Source organism: Hydra vulgaris, chromosome 10, assembly GCF_038396675.1.
Source record: "Hydra vulgaris chromosome 10, alternate assembly HydraT2T_AEP".
Taxonomy (NCBI): domain Eukaryota; kingdom Metazoa; phylum Cnidaria; class Hydrozoa; order Anthoathecata; family Hydridae; genus Hydra; species Hydra vulgaris.
This window is the reverse complement of record NC_088929.1, coordinates 31,967,588-31,987,157: the sequence shown is the minus strand read 5'-3', so window position 1 is coordinate 31,987,157 and position 19,570 is coordinate 31,967,588. Positions and strand designations below refer to the sequence as shown.

At 29.1% G+C, this 19,570-nt stretch overlaps 1 protein-coding gene across 1 annotated transcript in view; it reads left to right on the top strand.

Moving 5' to 3' along the window:
• LOC100201326 (cell division control protein 45 homolog) overlaps positions 1 to 19,156 on the top strand; it is a 47,612-nt gene extending 28,456 nt beyond the window's left edge. Inside the window, exons 18-24 of the mRNA XM_065807804.1 lie at positions 780 to 828; positions 6,228 to 6,317; positions 17,549 to 17,632; positions 17,843 to 17,906; positions 18,418 to 18,469; positions 18,582 to 18,658; positions 18,775 to 19,156. Of these exons, the coding sequence (XP_065663876.1) occupies positions 780 to 828; positions 6,228 to 6,317; positions 17,549 to 17,632; positions 17,843 to 17,906; positions 18,418 to 18,469; positions 18,582 to 18,658; positions 18,775 to 18,839 (481 nt within the window). The 3' untranslated portion in view covers positions 18,840 to 19,156. The remainder of the gene's footprint in view (positions 1 to 779; positions 829 to 6,227; positions 6,318 to 17,548; positions 17,633 to 17,842; positions 17,907 to 18,417; positions 18,470 to 18,581; positions 18,659 to 18,774) is intronic.
• The last annotated feature ends 414 nt before the right edge of the window (positions 19,157 to 19,570 follow it).

The window sequence follows — 19,570 nt, the reverse complement described above, 5'->3', positions numbered from 1 at the left end:
AAGTGATGTATTTATTGTCAGAGGATGATTTTTTTTTTTTTTTTACTTAAAAAAGCTTTTTTTTTTAGTTAATAGACTCTCGCCTAAACCAAAACATTTTATGTACATACAATGCATCTAGAGTTTAAAAAATTTAGTCGATATATGTAAGCTCGACTGCGACTAAATAAATATATACATATACTCACTGCGTTTATCTATAAATAATTTAGTTCAAAAATGCTTATCGCCCGCTATGTCCACCTAAAGCTGACATAGTGGGCGATGAGCATTTTTGCAGATTTTTTTATGTTTATATAAAAAGCTCATTGGTACAATTAAAATGATTACATTTTAGTAATAGTTTTTTTAGTTTTACTCTATTATGTTTTGTATCATATCATAAGTATATCAGAAAAACAATAGTTAGCAAATGGTTGTTTTCAAAATGATATCTGATATTTATTCAAATGTCATAAGGTTTTCTAAAAAAAGTTGTTAAAAAGAACATTGCATTTGACGTTGCAATTTTTTAAACTCTATTTATATATATATTTAGATTGCTTTTTTATTGAAACAGTTTATTATCTGTATGTGTGTGTGTACACACACACACACACACACACACACACACACACACACACACACACACACACACACACACACACACACACACACACACACACACATACATATATACATAAACTGATACAAACTCCTGTAAATTGTTGTGTTAAAGTGATTATGATTTGAAATTAAATTAATTAGTGTTCCTATTTTATATATCCTATATTATTTAGGACTAATATAGACAAGTTAATTGATGGTATTGAATTAGCAAAGTTGCAGGTAAACATTATTTATATTTTTGTGTTGGTGTACTGTATAACTTTATTTTGTCTTATTATGTCTTATATTGTCTTATTATATATAGAGGGTGTTTTTTTTTTCTAAATCATGAATAGTCTGGAATTATCTGGAGTAATTTGTTTATTTTAATGTCAATAACATAAAACAATTTTTAGTTTTCTTTTAGTTATGTTTATTTTGAGAAATTGGATTAAATAATAACATTTTATTGGAACATTTCCATTTGTAGTTTCTTAGGTTTTACTGCTTTTTTGACAGATTGAGAAATGTTAAGCATATCAAATAGACAGAGTTTTAGGTTTGATTTAATAGCCTCTCTAAGTTGCAAATAACTATGTAAATTTCCTTTTAGATTCTTAAAAACATTACTTTGAATCTTTAAGCTTAACTAATTAAATGGTTTTGTACAGAAATTAACAAGCATCTTTGTATTTTCCAGAGTTCTAAATAGCAAACCACTTTACACAATAAACCTGAAAATCATAATTAGTTATTGTTTATAACTCAGGAGATAGTTGTCCTAATCCTTACTCATCTCATTTTTATTCCTAAAGCTAAAGTTAGCCATCTAACACAACTGGTCTAGGTTTTTTTTTTCAATAAGTTTTTTAGAAATAAAACCTTTTAAGATACTAACCCAATACTTCAGGTTTTTTTTTGGTCTGTACAAAGATTGCTTAAAACTGTTAATGAACAACTCTACATCTGACTCTATTAGTGTAAATTAAAGCCGTGGCTGTTCATGAAGTCCCATTAGGTATAACTAAATGAGTCAAACAGTTTTGCGATGTTGGCACAGATTCTGCTGTAAATGTTAGATGATATTTTTCTTTGGTTGAAACTACATTAAATGGATCTTCATCAGTGTTGTACCAGACCAAATGTACTAATGAAGACTTGTCAAATTTCTTATCTATTTCCATAACCTTTAGTTCTTTGACTTCAGCAAATTCTTTTTTTTTTTTTTTCTCCAAATTTTTTAAAAAGTTTATTAATACAGCTGTTGCCAATACAGCTGTCGCAACATCACTTATTTCAAAATTTAAGGCAGCTTTTGCCAAATTTTTAATATAAGTATAATTTTTTTATACTGGCACCGTTATAGAAAAGTCTGGATCAGTTTCACAACTTTTTTGATTATCAAATACTTAAGAATGGGATCAACAACCATCTTTTTAAGGATATTAATACAGATCTTGTCTAGTAACTCTTTAATGGCAAAATGAATATTTATGCTGCTCAAATTAGTTACATCAATTCCAATAATATTTATGCATTTTTATAGAAATACTGAATCTCTTTCTTTGCATCAAGACTGCATGAAGTAAGAACAGGAGCACTAATATCAAGCCGCTAATAGTGTAAGGTCTGTAGACTTGTAGAAAGTTGGGCTTAGTGTGTCCAATTTTCTTAAGATGTTATTGCAGATATGGTACTGATTTTTTATTATTGTGCACTTTGATTGTTCATCCCAATCAAGATTCTCATTGAGCATGATTCCAAGATATTTGCGGCTGTTGACTATTTCAAGCTCAGTATTGTTAAGTATGAGAGAAGGTATATCCCCTGAGCACCAGGGATTAATTCTAAAGGTTTTGCATTTAGAGCTATCAAGTTTCATTCCATTGACCACAGACTATAGTGTTACCAAAGACTATATTGTCAGGAACTTTATTGTAGTTTATCTAAGTTAGGACGACTTCAGCATATTTTTGTAGAATGGTTTCAGGTGGGAGGTTAATATTGGAAATAAAGAGTATGAACAGATTTGGACTGCTACCTTGAAGTACACAAGCTTCAAAAAATTTCCAGTCAATGGTGAAATCATTTGATTTAATTTTTTGGCGGCAGTCAGATAAGTAAGCTGCATCCAAGAAGTGAGCCAACTAGGTAGAATATTCATTAACTTTAGCAGTATTTATGATGACTGACAAGATCAAATGCTTTTGCAAAATCAAAGAATATTGCAAAAATTGATTTTTTATTATCTTTAGTATGACTCCAGTCCTCCATAATTTGAATAACAGCGTCCATAGTACAATGTCCTGAAAAGAAACCGAAGTGTTGAGAGCCATATGTGCTAGGTGTGATGGACAATAAAATTAGTAATAATGTGTTCAAAAACTTTGCATAATGGAGTTGTAATGGCAATGGACAGTAATCATTTGATAAGAATGGATTAGATATTAGGAATTGGTATTATGTTTGCTGATTTACATTGGTCAGGTAGGTAACTGTTTTCTATGTGGCAGTTAAATAGAATACAGAGTGACGAGGCAGTTTCATAGCTCTGCAGATTTGAGTAAAAGTGAAGAAACCTTATATGGTCCTGATGATCCTATCTTTAGTTTGCTGAGTTTGTTGACAATGTTATTAAGTGTAGAAATAGAGGTAATAAGTGGGTTTGCTTCTGGGTTGATGAAGTTTATCATAACTAGTGTTGCGGTCTTTGCGTAGTTCTTGAAAGTTTCATGTGTAGCAAGTTGAATGAGAATTCATAAGAGCAACCAAGTTGAATGAGAACTCATAAGAGCTAATTTTTTATTACTAACATTCATTGGTTAGGCCTCTAACTGTTTGGACCTCTCTGATGCAGGGTAACACTGCTGGGGTGTTTAGGTGACATGTGCTACAGAGACTGGTTTAGGGATACCAAATATTATTATATTTTTCTCATGCCTAGCTGTTTGCTTTAGCTCAACAAGGACTTGACCAGTTTGTGGCACTGATTCTGGCTCATTTTTGGCTACACAACTTCAGGACAGCTGTTGTGTACTTGCTTGGGTGATTAATTAAGAGTCGAGGTTAGTTTACATAACTGCTAATTTTTATTCAAGTTTTTTTATTTGTTTGGCTTGCAAGTTGATATTAGCTTTCTGTTCAGAGAAAATATTCATGAGCCTCATTGATATCATCCAGATATGAAGGAAAGCAATTGATTGGGCTAAGTTTTTGATGGCTGAGTAACCATTGGCATCAATTTTGTTAACCATAATGATTTGCACAATAGAAAGGAAAGTTTAATTAGGTGCTTTGTTTGTTTTGCTGTAATGGTTGGAGGGCTACCACCTTAAATAACAGTATAATTACCTCCCAGTTAAGAAATATTCAATATTTATTATTTACCTTATTTATTAACCCAAATTATATAAAAAGATTAGATGCGTTTTTCCAAGTTTTTTACATACATACATATATTTTTTACATATGCATGTATTTTTTACATATGCATATATATACATATGCATGCATACATACATACATATATGTATGTATGCATGCATGTATGTATATGGTAGCGCAATTAGTAAGTGACCAGGGCCCTGGCCCCGGCTAAAAATGAGACTTTTTTCAAACCTGTCTCTGGCTAAACTATAAGATTTAGCAGGGGTTGATAGCCGGGACTAGAAATAAATTTATAATATTATAATTTTATGCTTACATTTATTATTTATTTAATACTGGCATATATATATATTTTTAAACTCTAATTTTTTTCCAACAAGATTGCAAGCAACCACTATTAAATTATGAGTTACTTTAAAATAGAGAATAAGTAAAAATACTAGGAAATGGTTAACTGAAGATTTGAAAAGTTGTAGGTTGTATATAAAAGAAAAATATGAAGGCAGCTAATAGTTAAGGTTTAGATAAGGTTTTTTTGATGTGCAAGGAAAAAAACTGGATTAATAAAAGTTTTTATAGCAAGAAGGAACAATTACAGTAAAAGGATGCAACTTGTTGAATAAGAAACAAACAAGAATGAGTTTTGGTTTATCGTAATAGAGATGATAGCTTGTTTGAGCATAGACCATGATTGTATTTGTAGTAATACCAGGGACGTGTTCATGAAGATCGAATTTGTTAACTCTCGCTTATGATGCAAGTGCTCTACAACTACACCACGACCGCATTACATTTACAATGTGCTTTTAGCCTTGGTCTGAGAGTAAGAGGGTTATTCATCGATATAGGAATACTAACATTGCAATTTATTTATTTTTTTGCAGTAAATAAATGAGTTTTTTTTGTCTAACAAGAAGTGCAGATTTTTTGACTAGAATTTTAATCTATAAGTCACAGCAAGCCTTAGGCTGTTACAGAAGAGAGAATAAAAATTAGCTGCTTGTTCTAAGCAATAAAAAATTGAAGATTTTTTGTCAAGACAAGAATTGATTCGTCAACATACAGAGCCACTTTAGATGTTAACTTTTCATGAAGATTGATATTGTAGATAAGAAACAATACAATAGCAAGGATTTAAGGATACCACAAGATACCTTGTGGTGCCCTTAAAGTTACTTGAAATAAAGGAGAGTGTAGGTCTTCATGAATAACTTTATTACTACAGTTAGTAAGAAATAATTTGATAATCTCAAAACCTTTACATAAAGAAACTAGTAACAAAGTGAATACTAATTGTAGGATAGTTGGAGAGTTCAAAGTATTTTCTAGAGTTTTGAAAAATTGGAACCACTTATTTAGCACTTTTTAAAAATTAAATATTATATAATTGATAAGATTAAGTATTAGACTTACTTTAGTTAATGGCATGGTTGAAGACTAACCAAAAGTCTCTAAAACCTAACATTTGATATTAAACGATTTATTAAACTGAAAATAACAGAGCTTAACATCAGACAGGACCTTTTTACATAGGGTTCTTGGAATAATAAAAGTACATTTGTTCTTAAGAGAGATGTTTTTGTATAAAAGATGAAATAAATGATTAATAAAGTAACTGTTTAAGATGGTGAAATAAATGGAGTATAATGAGGTTTGACTTGAAAAGTAGGAATAAAAGCTTCCAAACTTTTAGTCCAGAAGGAATAAAAGCTTCTGAGATGCGCTTTATGCATACATATTATGAATATAAACATATGTTTGCTATTTATTTAGATGCTGGCATACAATATCCTTTCATATTTGTATAAACTTAAGGTCAAATATCTACCCCGGTTGTTTACTAACCACAACCAATTATTTAAAGTAATTGTTTTTTCTTAGCATTATGTTAATTGTTTAATTCTCCACCAGTACCACAATAATTTATTGTAACACAATTTTCACTCATCACTTCACCGAATTTTTTACCCTTGTGTCAAGTATATGATGGCAAAACTAAAAAGTTTGTTAATTCTTAACCTTTACTAATTATGTTATTAGACTTTTTAACAATTCTGTTAAATATTTATAAAATGAAATTCAAAGTTTGTTAAAAAAATAAAAATTGTTAGAATATATTTTTTTGCTATTTATATATATATTTATACATAAAACCCTTTAAAAATCTTTGTAAATTGTTTATAATCCCCTAAAATGATAGGATTGTAACAAGGGTCATAAAAAGGTTACAAACGTTTTCAATATTTTTTTAGGTCGCATCACTTGTTTTGCAAGTTCGTTCATTTATCGATTCACATCAAGTTGTTTGTGCTGGACCTTTTTTATATGCTCACATGCTTGAGGTAATTTTTTTTTTTTTTTTACACGTTTCTTAATATTGTCTTTGATTTGAAATTTTTTTATTTAAAAAATTACATAGGTATTAAAAAATAATATAAGTTCTTCAAGATTTAAGTCAATGATATGCTAATTTTTTATAATATTCATCATCAGGTAATTATTTGCCTGACTCAAACCTTTTGTCAATCAATTGAGATTTAAGGCAATCAACAAACAGTTACAATTCTAATTGATGACAATTATGAGTAAATAGGAGTTTAGCAATTGACTGACTATTTTGATATCGATTAAATTATATTCAGTTCCTCTAAACAAATTTTCTAAGATCCCTCTTAAAAAATTTGACCCTGATAAAAAGAATACAAAAAAGCGAATATAGCAAAAGTATTTTTCAAATTACTAACATAGGAAAAGTATTTTTCAAAGTAGTAAATAAATAATTCCTGCTCTCTAATAGATTACATAAAGTTTATAATCGAAATACAGTTAAAGTTAGCTACAGTTGCACAAAAAATATGTAAAAAATATTTTGCCAACCATAAACAATCCTTTATAATAAGTATTCAAAAGACACCATACTGTCAAAATACGTATGGGAATTGAAAGATAAAAATGATTTTGTATGATGATTTTATATGAAAATGATTTATATCATGATTTTACATTGAATCCATCCTTTATAATATCCTAATATAATAGTATTTCCAAAAAATACATATTATCAAGAAAAATGTGAAATAGCTACACATGCGATCCAAAAACAAAAAATCGGAATTGATTTCTAAATGCAGGCATAAAAATAAATTTCTCCTAAAAAACTATAAAAATAAGGGAGCTCAAAAAATAATTATATTAAATCCTCCCTTAAAAAAATTATTTAAAAATAAAAGCAAAAGTAAACAATTCTAAAGTATTAAACAATTCTACAATAGCTAAGACATTTATGACTTACTGTAATTTATATTTATATATATATATATATATATATATATATATATATATATATATATATATATATATATATATATATATATATATATATATATATATATATATATATATATATATATGTATACATACATACATATTAATTAGTAAAAGCACTTATCTAATTTTATTCAACAAGTTGTTTCAACATCAGTAGGTTCATCAGGAAGATAAACTTACTGATGGTGAAACAACTTGAAACTTACTGATGAACCCACTGATGGTGAAACAATTTGTTGAAGAAATTTAGTATGTGTGTGTGTGTGTGTGTGTGTAGATATATATATATATATATATATATATATATATATATATATATATATATATATATATATATATATATATATATATATATATATATATAAGTACTAGCTGTCCGGACATGTAATATGGGTTGTGGTAAACCTATTCCACTCCGACCTTTTCTATACTTATTTCTTACTTCATTATTTTTTAGTAAGCGGTAGAAAATTTTTTATATAAATATAGAAAAACTATACTTATTGTTTTCTTTTTAATGCTATGAAAAAAAAAAATTTTCTTGTATAACTAACTTTAAAAAACTTTAAATGTTTCGGTAGCTGTTGGGCGAATCACTATTTATCAACGGATATTAGTACCTGCCTAAATAATATTCAGAATACCCTCTTGAAATGTGTTAAATAATTAACATATATTATTAACTGTATAAAAAAACATGAGGAAATAGGCTTAAAGATGTGGAATAGCAGATTTACTGTGACCCGTATTATACTGGTCATGGTAAGTCTATTTTACACTGACCATTTTAATAAATTCTCTTTTAATAAATTTAAAAAAAAAATAGAAAAATATAAAATCTTTGTTTTGAGTTAATGATTAATGTTAAATACTTTATAACTTCTAAACTTAGAAAACAAAAAAGAAAAAAAAAACAGAGACAGACCTTATTATTTTTTTCTTAAATAAGTTTATTAATTTTCAGACCTTCCGCAGCATATTGAGACTCTTGCCCCGTTAATTTTGAAAAAAATTAAAGTTTGCATGTAAAATCTTTTTTTTTATAAGAAAGAAATTGTCTCTTTAATGTGTGTTAAATGTGCAGACTTAACTAATTGTTTAAGCGCATTAATAACATGAGTATCTCTATCATGACATATGCACAACAAATTTCCAACAGTGTTTTCATGTTTTTAGAAATTTTAAAAAGCTTTTTAAAAAATTCTCTCCCTTTCGATTGTTATAGTATGTAATATCTATATATATGTTATGCATATAATATCTATAGGCCTTTAAAAATGTTTTACTTTGTATTCTAGAAAATTAAAAAAGATTTTAAAAAAATTAAGTGTGTAAGCTTTTGAACCCATGGATTTGAACTTTGAATGGATTGAATTTTGAACCATGGAATGAATTTTGAACCATGGAATGAATTTTGGAATGAATTTTGAACCATGGAATGAATTTTGAACCATGGAATAAATTTTGAACCATGGAATGAATTTTGAACCATGGAATGAATTTTGAACCATGGAATGAATTTTGAACCCAAGGATTTGAACCCATACAAAGCACTTCAACCACTTTGGCAGGCTAAATTATCTTTTAATACTTTATTAAACAAAAGATTTATTAAACATAAAATGACATATAAGTGCTATAAATCAGAGTTAATGAGATATTGCATTTATTAACAAAACATAACAATTTTCATTAGTTTTCAATTGTATTTCTGTATTGAAATAACACGTCATCTGATTAATCCAAAAAAAGTAATCAAATTAAAAAAAGGAAAAAATCCATCACGTATTAACTGGAAATCAATTTATTTATAAATAATAACAAAAAATATATAAAGAAAAGTTTTACCAAAAAAATTTAACTACATTTGCATCATATCATATAATAATTGATAGGTTAATCTATCAATTGCTAATATTTAATCTGTCACCCTCTTTAAAGATAGGAGTAACTTTAGTAACTTTTAATTGTTCTAGGAATATTCCTTGATTAATAGAAGCTTTAATAACTTTAAAAAGAAAATATTTTAATATACCGAAACAGTCTATAATTACATTTCCATTAATTTTATCTGCTCCTGTTATATATTGGTCTATCAATTATTATTTGATATGATGCAAATGTAGTAAAGAAATTTTTGTACTACAAAATACTAGTTTTAGATGTAGTGTATTATTTTCCACCGCTCCCTCTCCTCATATTTTACTTTCTACAAGATTTACACTCCCTATAAAAAAAAAAGAGGAGGGGGGTTGAGGTTTTGCTCTTAATTTGGGCCCACACCTTATGTGCTTTGTGAAATGTGGCACTCTATTTGATCTGCAATATGCTGAAAAAATATTTTGTATAATTTTTTTTTTTTAATTATTCACCTCCCCAAAGCGGAGAAGGCCACTAGATTTGAGGAGGCTACTTTTTGTGGTTACAACACTCTCTCAACTGTATGACTCTGAAACACTAACCTCGACAATCAAGGTCACTGCGCAGAGAAACAAGTTGAGTGCAGTACTACAAGGGACATGGTGGGAATATATCTAAAATAAAATTAAAAAATTATGATATGGTAAAGGAATTAAAACATTACATATTAACACTACAAACCAATTTACCTGTTGCTGTTTTTTTTAGAATAATAGTCAAAATAAGAAAGAAAACTTTGTTGCAAAAACAATTACAAAAAATAATAAAGACAAAAAAAGCAATTAATTAAAGTTTTAAAAAAGCTATTAAATAAAGCTATTAAATAAAGTTTACTAAGTTATATTTTAACAGTAGACAAAGAAAAACTTATGATAGTTGGTAGAGCACCATAGTAGAACAAAAGAAATAAAACATCAACTAAATTTAAAATGTTTGTAGTACATAATACTTGTAGTTAAACATGAAAAATAACTCAACTATTAAAAGATAATAGAGGTAAAATTTTCAAGTTTTACCTCTATATAACTATTAAAACAAACAAAACAAAAAAAGAATATCGTAAATGTTTATTTTTATTAAAAATATGATCCTTTTAATTAATATCATTAATGTTTTCATGAACAAATAAGGACACATTAATAAAGAATATAGACAGTAAAAAACGGATTTTTTACTGTCTATATTCTTTAACAAATTTAATGTTACAAACTTATTAGATACCACCTAATTCAGTGATTGTTAATTATTATGAAAGTTATGTAGAAATAGAATTTATATCTTTTCAGCAAAATTTTTTTATAAACATAACTTAATATTAAAAAAAAGAAAGAAACAAAATTGATCTATTTACATACAAAATTCAGCAAAAAAGATCAATAAAAATATATGTATTAAACTAAAATACATCTTCTATTTGTAGTTAATTATTTTCCCCTGCCCACTCTTAGTCCATCCACTTCACTTTCGGTAAGGGTTCTCTTCCCCTTTAATGAAATAAGTGGAAATTTTTTCCCTATTCTGGACCCACACCCTGTATGCACTATAGGATGTTGGCCCTTATTAACATCTCAGTACCGTACAAGCACTTCATAAAATAAATGTAAAAATAAAAAAAGTAACAGTTAAAAATTTATTTTAAAGTTATTTTAGTTAAAAAGCTAATGATATTTTACTTTCATAATTAATGATAATAAGGGTGGTGCAGCAGCTATTGTTGCTGGGATTGCTACAACTTTATTGGCTATAATAAATATCAAAAAAGTACAGGTAATCAAATTGAAAATTAATTACAATTTAAAGCAATCAAGCCATTTGTAAAATCTCGTAAAATAGAATAACACAATCATATTAGAAAATGCTAAATTTTTTCTAAATCAGTTTTAAAGATGAATATAAATTAGAACTTTGTGATTTTAAATTTATGAGTAAGTGGTGTAGTGGTAGAGCGCTCGCTTCATAAGCGAGAGGTTCCGAGTTCGATTCCCACCACATCCCTGGTAGTACCGCCCTCAACTTGTTTCTCCGCGCAGTGGCCTTGTTAGTCAAGGTTCATTTTTCGGAGTTATAGAGTTGGGAGAGGGTTATAACTACAAGTAGCCTCCTCATCTGTAGTGGCCTTCTTGGCCTTGAGGAGGTGAATTACAAAAAAAAAAAAAAAAAAAAGTTTTTTTATTGAGTTTCTCAACTAAAATACTGATGTCCTGTTGTTGCTATACCTTAGATCTAAAAGGCTCACACAAGATAAAATGCATAAGATAATTTTATTTTTGGTAGCAATTTTGTAAATAATACACAAAGGTTAATTTATTCCAAGTGTTTTATAACTATTTTATTAATTATACCAAGTGGGTTTCCTTGTTTCATAAAACTTAATTAACGTGAATGCTATTGATACAACTCTATGAAAAAATACATAAAATAAAAACCAAATAAAAGAAAAACTTTTTAAAGTGAAAAAAATTAACTTTTCTTTAAACTATAACTATAATTTATACGCGTTTTATTGTTTACATTATACAATAGTATTAACATAACTTTAATTGTAATTTTGTAGTAATACTATAAATTATTTTAAAACTTTGGCATATAAAAAACCTACAATGTGTGATAAGCTATGGCACTAAACTTAAAATAACAAATAAAATATTGCTATTTAATTTTAAACATTTTGTATAAAAAATTTTGTTGTATTAGAAACTAAAAGAAAAAGCAAATGTCAATTTTTTAAAAAGTAAATTTTTAAGAAGTCAAAAGATTTGTTAAAAGTAAATTTTACTTAATAAAATCTAACCTGAATATCACCACCAGACAATAACACTGTACTAATTATCATATAAAACATGATGGAATATTTTACATAAAATTATTTAAAACCAATAAAAAAGAATTTAAAATAAAGTCATCTTTAGCTTCTATAAAATTAACAGTCTGTCCAGATACAATTTTAACACATCACCTACAAAATAGAACAGCCTCGCACCCCTTCTTCATCTATTAGGCTGGTGTAGATGTATTTTTAATCCATTGTTTCCAGTTTGGGATGTTGAATGCTGGGTCTTTTTGACTCAATGCATGGGTTTTGCTTGTGTCTCATTTTTTATAGCTAGGGAACTCATTCTATTATCTCCTAATAAGGATCCAGCTCTAAAACTCAGTTTTATAGTCCTGAGGCTGGCTGGTAGTCATGTTCCCAAACTCTGTGGTAGCTCTCAGAGAGGCTGATTCCATCAACAGCTGAAAAATATCAAAGTATTAACAGTGCCATATTGCGCATGGATGGTGTCCCTGTTTGTACTTTTGGTGTGCGTTGTCAAGGCCACATTTGGAGACCTTTGTTACGGTTTAGGGTTTATTTATAGTAATGTGGCAATTGCTTGGGCTATTAAACAGTGTACTGAGTACTATCTATGCCTTCAAGTTCTGAAATGAAATTTTTTAAAGTATATAATAAGACTTTAAAGAAATAGAAATATGGTGTGTGGTCTAAGCAAGCTTGTAGACATGGCATGTTGCTGATCATTGTCTTTTTTTCCCTGAAATCAATTTGTGGATCAAAGTAAGCTAAACCAATGTTTCACTCAAATACCACAGATGTCGGTTAATTGCTGTAACTGTAGTCTATCTAATAGCTTGAGCTCTGTATTTAGACAATTAGCATAGCAAATCAAGATCATTGACAGATGTTGTAATTGCACAAGGAGTCTAGAACCATACTTCAATGTAAATATCACATATAAACAAGAGAAACTGAAAAATTCATTTTTCTTACCTAGCTTTCAGTTTAAATTGAAACCTTAAACATCCACATTTTGAATGAATAAATGATATTAGTCATCCAGCGTGCCTGGTACAAAGCTCCAGGTGCTGTGAAATAAACACCAGGCCTTGGAGTTTCATCTAGAAAGATGATTGCTAGTTCAAAGAGTTCCCTGTAATCATCTCAAGATTGATGGGTTTCAATATTTGTTTCAGCAAAATGAATTATCCAAGCTTTGAAATCATCAGTCTCTACCATGTGTGCTGCTGTTCGGAAGTTGCTTTTGTTGATCCGATTCCAATTGTCTTGAAATCTTTTAAACAACAGAATATCTAGACCCGTGGATTTGGCCCGTATTTTTGTTATAGAAAATGCATTCTTAGCTACAATATTCAAACCATAATATGATGCCAACATGTAAGGTGTAAAAGTTCACGGTCAAGAGCTTTTTGCATGTAACTTTCTTTTAATTCCACTTTATGCTTCATAATTTTATTTACTCCTGCCATGTAACCCTTTCTGCTTTGTCTCTAAGTGATCAAGAAGGCCCACTTCTAAGGGATCTTAATCAGTGCTTGTGCATTCTGGTGAGCAATATCAAGAATCCTATCCAAACGTTCACAAAATGCCTCCTTATTTTTTATTTGAGTAACAGTTCGATGTTTGAATTTCCTTTGGCCCTTGCCATTCGTTAAAGATATTCAAAACTTGTTTAACCACTTAACGAACCTATTAATTTTCAAAAGTGTGTCAAAAATAAATCTATTTTTTTTTTTAATTGATTTTACTGTTTTAACCATGCAAAAAAGGAAAATAATAATAATTAATAAATTTTAATATATTTTAATAATTTATGACCTTCCTAATTGACCTTTGAAAACTTGCTCGACATATGTCGAGCATTGCAATATTGCATAAAATTCTTGCAAAATTCTTGAAAAATTGAAGTGAACCTAGTTGCAAACTTAATTTCCTCTATTTCTAAACAATAAAATATAAAGTTGATTTCAATAAATTTATAAATTTATGATTTTATTAAAAACTCTAATTATATAACATTACATAAACTTTCGTAAATGTACATTTATGGCACTGTAAAATTGTAGAGACTAGGCAAAATCACGCATACAAAAATTTCAAATTTTTAACTGTAAAAGTAGTTTTATTACAAGAAACTTTCACGTATTTATAAATAATAAGAATAAAATAAGGCATTCTATAAATTTATGAACATTGAAATATAAAAAAACTACTTGAGATTATAATGAAATTGCAGGCACTTATAAAATTTTCAAAACAATTTTATAAAACCCAATACGACATGAAACTGAAACTTATTCCTTTTCTTTCCTTAGTAACACAATAAAAATAATATAAGACTTTCAATATATAATTACGCTTTATATATATAATATAAGGCTTTAGTTCAGAAAATAAGTTTTTGCAGACTTACGTAAGGTCAACTTTTGTGTGATACTCACGAAAACATGGAACGACGCACAAACCAACATCGCACTCTGAGCACTGGTATCTTGATTCTCTTCGAACTTTTTTTCCTAGCGCATTTCTCTTTTGTGAACAAACAGCACAGTATCTCATCGGTTTATCTTTCTTTTCTGTTGGGGGAACATAATCCAGAAAATGACGACCAGAGAGGCGAAGGGGAGAGGGAGTTGTGCTAGGACGACCTTTGCTCTTCACTGAATTGTCTTTATACGTGGATACAAGAAGATCAATAAGATCCATTCGAAAGTCCAACGGTTTTTTAGTATGTCCAGCTTGCTTATATAATATATAAGAATTCCATACTGCAAATTCAAGAAGATGAAAAAAAATTTTTTGGTAATATTTTTTTCCCCTTTTCCTCATGATGGGGTAGCTAGATAATGACTGATCTACTCGATCGACCCCTCCCATCGTATCATTGTAATCCTTTACAATTCTGGAAATACTGGTAGCTACGCGCCCTCGTTGACATTGAACCATTTCCGAAGAATGAACAGTGGAAAGTAAAGTGACGTCCCTCTTATCCTTCCACTTCATGGTCAGAACTTTTCCACGGCGAAATGCAATAGTCTCTCCTTTCTTCAACTTCTTTGAATTTATTTGAGGGGGCATATCTTTTCTATTTTGCTTGACGGTTCCATATGTGTCAGTTCTATTATTTATCAATAATTCAGCAAGTGCAGGCGAAGTATAAAAATTGTCAGTTGTCAAACAATGACCTTTGTTAAGTAGCGGGTCCATTATAGACATCACAATTTTTGATGAAACTGCAGGAAGATCTTTATACTTTTCATCCATTTGTGTTCCTTTGCCCGTATAAATAATAGTAGACCAAACGTATCCAGTTGAAGACTCGCATAACATATAAAATTTAATTCCAAATCTTGCACGTTTCAGAGGGATGTATTGCACCCAACCGAGTCTACCTTTATAAAGCATTAGACTTTCGTCGATGGTCACGTCACGATCCAGCTTATACAATGTTTTGAATTTATTGCTGAGAAGCTGGTAAATAGGGTAAATTTTGTTCAATTTTGGTTGGGGGTGAGTTTCAGGATTGTAGTCTTCACTATTTGCAAAGTGCAAATATTTTTTTAGTGCCTTGAACCTTTTGAGAGGCATGCACTCTCTAAAAAATGGAGTGTCTAAGAGAGGTTTTTTTGACCAGTAAAGCCAATGACTAGACTTTACTACCAAGCCTTGCAACATTACGAGTGCGAGAAATACACGAATCTCCCTTGCATTGGTATTAGGAAAATCTCTATCGCCTTTCTGCAATGCATACCGATTTGTTTCAGTGACAATAATATTGATTAGTTCATCGTCAAAATATAAATTCAAAAAGTCTAATGTATTTCCATCAGCAGGAATATTTTGGTTGCCGAAAACAAATGGAAACCTAGGATGAGGTATCGTTGGTTGAGGTTCAATTTGCCATGCACGCACGTCTGCAAGCGTAGGCTCATCTTCTTCAGAATCATCGTCTGAGAAACCTTCACTGTCACTGGAATCACTCCTCTCATCGTCAGACGAACTAACATGAACTGAGTCGGTATCGCCCAATAAACTTCCTTCGTCACTGTCGGAATCCATCATATTTATAAGTAACACAAAAAATGGGCACAAATAATTCAACAATGCAGGTTACGCAACAGATAATTCATGCAAAATTATCAATCACTTAAAAAAAAGTCACGAAACAATGCAATGCACTTCCAACCGCCCATGTGTAAACACTGGCGCGTGGCAGTCATAAAAAGAAGAGTTTATCGTACAGGAAGCGCATCAGATATCATAATAACCAATCAGAAGCTTTGCTCGACATATAGCGAGCTAGCTCTCAAAGTATACCAATTTTTGGTAATGCTCGACATATCTCGAGCAAATTTTTTTGGCTAAAAAAGTTTGCTCGACATATGTCGAGCAAATTCGTTAAGTGGTTAACTATATCATGCCAATTCACAGTTGGGATCCCAGCTTTCTTCCAAGAATCTGTTGCACTGCTACCTCAGCACTTTTGCCTCTGCACTTTCTTGCAGTATTGCATTAACAACCAGTTACCTAAGAACCAGTTGACCTATGCAGCACAAAACATGTGTATGTTCTGCACAAAACAATCATAAGTTTAATGGACTTTTCATAGTACTCTTATATCAAACAATATGATGAATACTTAAATAACTGTCATCCATCCAGTCACTTAAAAGTAAACTAATAATGTCAATTTGCGAACTGACTGAAAGCAAAATAAAGTGCCTGGTGGAACTTCAGAGACTCAGTGCAACCTCTAAATATTCATTAAATGATACGAAACCTCACAAGATTTAGTATTTTATATATTGGGCTCATTTGACACTAGTAAGTGACCAGGGTTGAAATTTGACTGAGGCTGGCACCAGGTTTGATTAAATATAGCCAAGGTCAGGTTTGTGACTGGGGCTGCATAAACATTTATATATTAGTGTGTGTCGGTTTGTTTTTGTTTTTTTTAGACAGTGAATGTTATCATAGGGTGCACCTTTCTTTTCTAAAACTAATAATAAATCAAACACTTTTGTTATAACAATCAGTATATTATACACTAATACACTTATAATATATATTATATAATACTGATAACTTTATTAAAAATACATATAATTAACAATTAATAGTTTATAAATTTTATTTAAAATTTGTGAGTTCGACTAAGTTATATTTTGCCTTGTTTGTGCTCTAAAACCCCTACTGATTTCTTGTGCTCTTATATATCCTACTCGCTTCTCATGGAAATATGTTTTTGCACAAGGAATTTAATTGGAATAAAATATGCCGAGGTCCCTCTAATGCAAATATGCAAACAATAGCTTTGAAAAAGTAACTTTAGGTGAAACGTTTTTGAGGTGTTTTTGTAGATTGTGGGTTTTAATTCATTTTCTTACAGAAGATTTAGCAAGATTTAGAAGAAGTATTTAGCATAGCATAGTTCTTTGTTGTTAATATAGTTTCTGATATTTATGGAATTATTGTCATCATCATCATAATCATAAGGACCACTCTAAAATAACATTTTATTTTTTACAGGGTGCTTCAAATGTCCACATGTTTTCAAAGCCTACAGTTATTGCAAGATTAGCTCGATTTACATTAGAGGCTTACAGTGTCATGGTATTTATTCAAAAAATAAGTTTTTATTACTGTTGAAAGTAACATTAAAAATTTCAGGTGAAAAGAAAACTTAAATTTATAAGTCATTATATACAATTAAGTTCAATGAACAAGTTTAATTAAGTTAAAACGGTACTTCAGTACTTAATTACTTTGTACAATTCTGTAATGCTTTATACACAATTTTAATGAGTTTTTTCCTCTTTTTAGACTAAAAATAAACGAGCTCGAAGTCTGCCTATGATAATTGCTGTTCCTTATAATGCAGCAGAAGGTTTGTTTGTTTTTTTAGAATGTTATGTTTATAATTATAACATTTAAATACAACGCATAATACACATATTTGAAAACAAAGAGTTTCTGTATCTCTGTATTTAATATTTAAAATATATGGGCTTCAAAAAACAACTGTTATACGTTCTCTTAATCGAAAAAGGCCTCAAAAAAGTTGACTTTTACATTTAGGTGAGATTTATGAAAACTATCAAATTTTGAATGTTGTATTATCAAAATTTTGAATGTTGTATTATCAAAATTGGTAAAAGCTATAGATTTGATTTTTTTAATTGCTCTACAAGCCTGTTAGTCGGAGTATCTCTAATGATTTATCTATGAAATTTAATCACAAAATATTCAAAGTTGTTGTTAAAAATTTTAATTAACAATAAATCATAATTTAATTTTAGTTACAAGCCTGTAAGTTGGAGTACCTCCTGTTAATTATTTATCTTGAAAATTGATAACAAAATGTTCAAAGTTATTGTAAAAATTTTAATTTGCTCAAGGTACAAGCCTGTTAGTTGGAGTACCTCCTGTCAATGATTTATCTATGAAAAGGTATTCTTTTAGTGCTTTTAGTTGAAAGTTTGTAATTTGGAGAACCTCGTGATTATTGTTATCTTATCAATAAATATTTTTATTAAGTATTATTTTAAATAATTTTGTTTAGCTTTTTTGGAGCAGCATTTAAACAAGCTAGCGAGAAAACAAAATCGAGAGTGGTTTATAACTTTTTTGATCCTACAGGTGATTTTTTTTTTTTTTTAATTTTTTTTTTGAAATCTGATCTGTAATTTATTTTATTTTTAATGTTGTGTTTTTGTTTTTAATATTGTATTTAATTTATTTTATATTATTTTTAGTGATTGAAATTAAAACTGAAGATCGTAGCAAATTTTTTGATAACCTTGCAGCCATTATGGCATAACGCGTTATCAAAATTTTATGAGTGACTTCCATTATATACCCGATCAGGATAAAAATGATTATTACAAGGAGTCTCAATGACTCTTTTTAACTTGTTAACTAACATTAAACCAGAACGTATCCGACAAAAACCTCTTAATAATTCCATTTCCTACGGTAAAAGACAAAAAGACATTTTAAATTCTCTTGTATCGGTTTAATAAAACTTGCGATTGAGATTCAAGTATTTAGAAATGTAAGCAAAGAATTTTTAAATTATTTTTGTAAATATAATTGTAAAGCATTTATGTTCTATAAAAAGTCAATTGTTTTTTCGGAGGAGTTTGTTTTATCTGAAGTAACGTTTATCTTGCTCTTTAAGACCCTTGACATATTTATATGGTTAGAATGATTATCCCTAAATTTAAATATAAAGTTTCAATAAAGCAAAAAAAAGTGTTATTTTTGGAATTCTAATTAAAAAGTTAGATTGCAAGCTAATATGCATAGTTCCAAAGCGCTGCAAATTGAGGTTCAAAATCGACCAGTCAAAATTTTAAAAATCTATTTTGATATTCGCTTTATTTATAGGTAAATATGCTAAATTTGATATTTAATTTTCTATATTATTCTTATCATTTATCTTTTGTTTTAAAGTTGATACGTTAGGTAATGGAAAATATTTTTTTAGCTTTATAGTAGTATTTGTTAGGTCGATACTTTTTTCCAGTGAGCAAAAATAGGTTTCGCGTT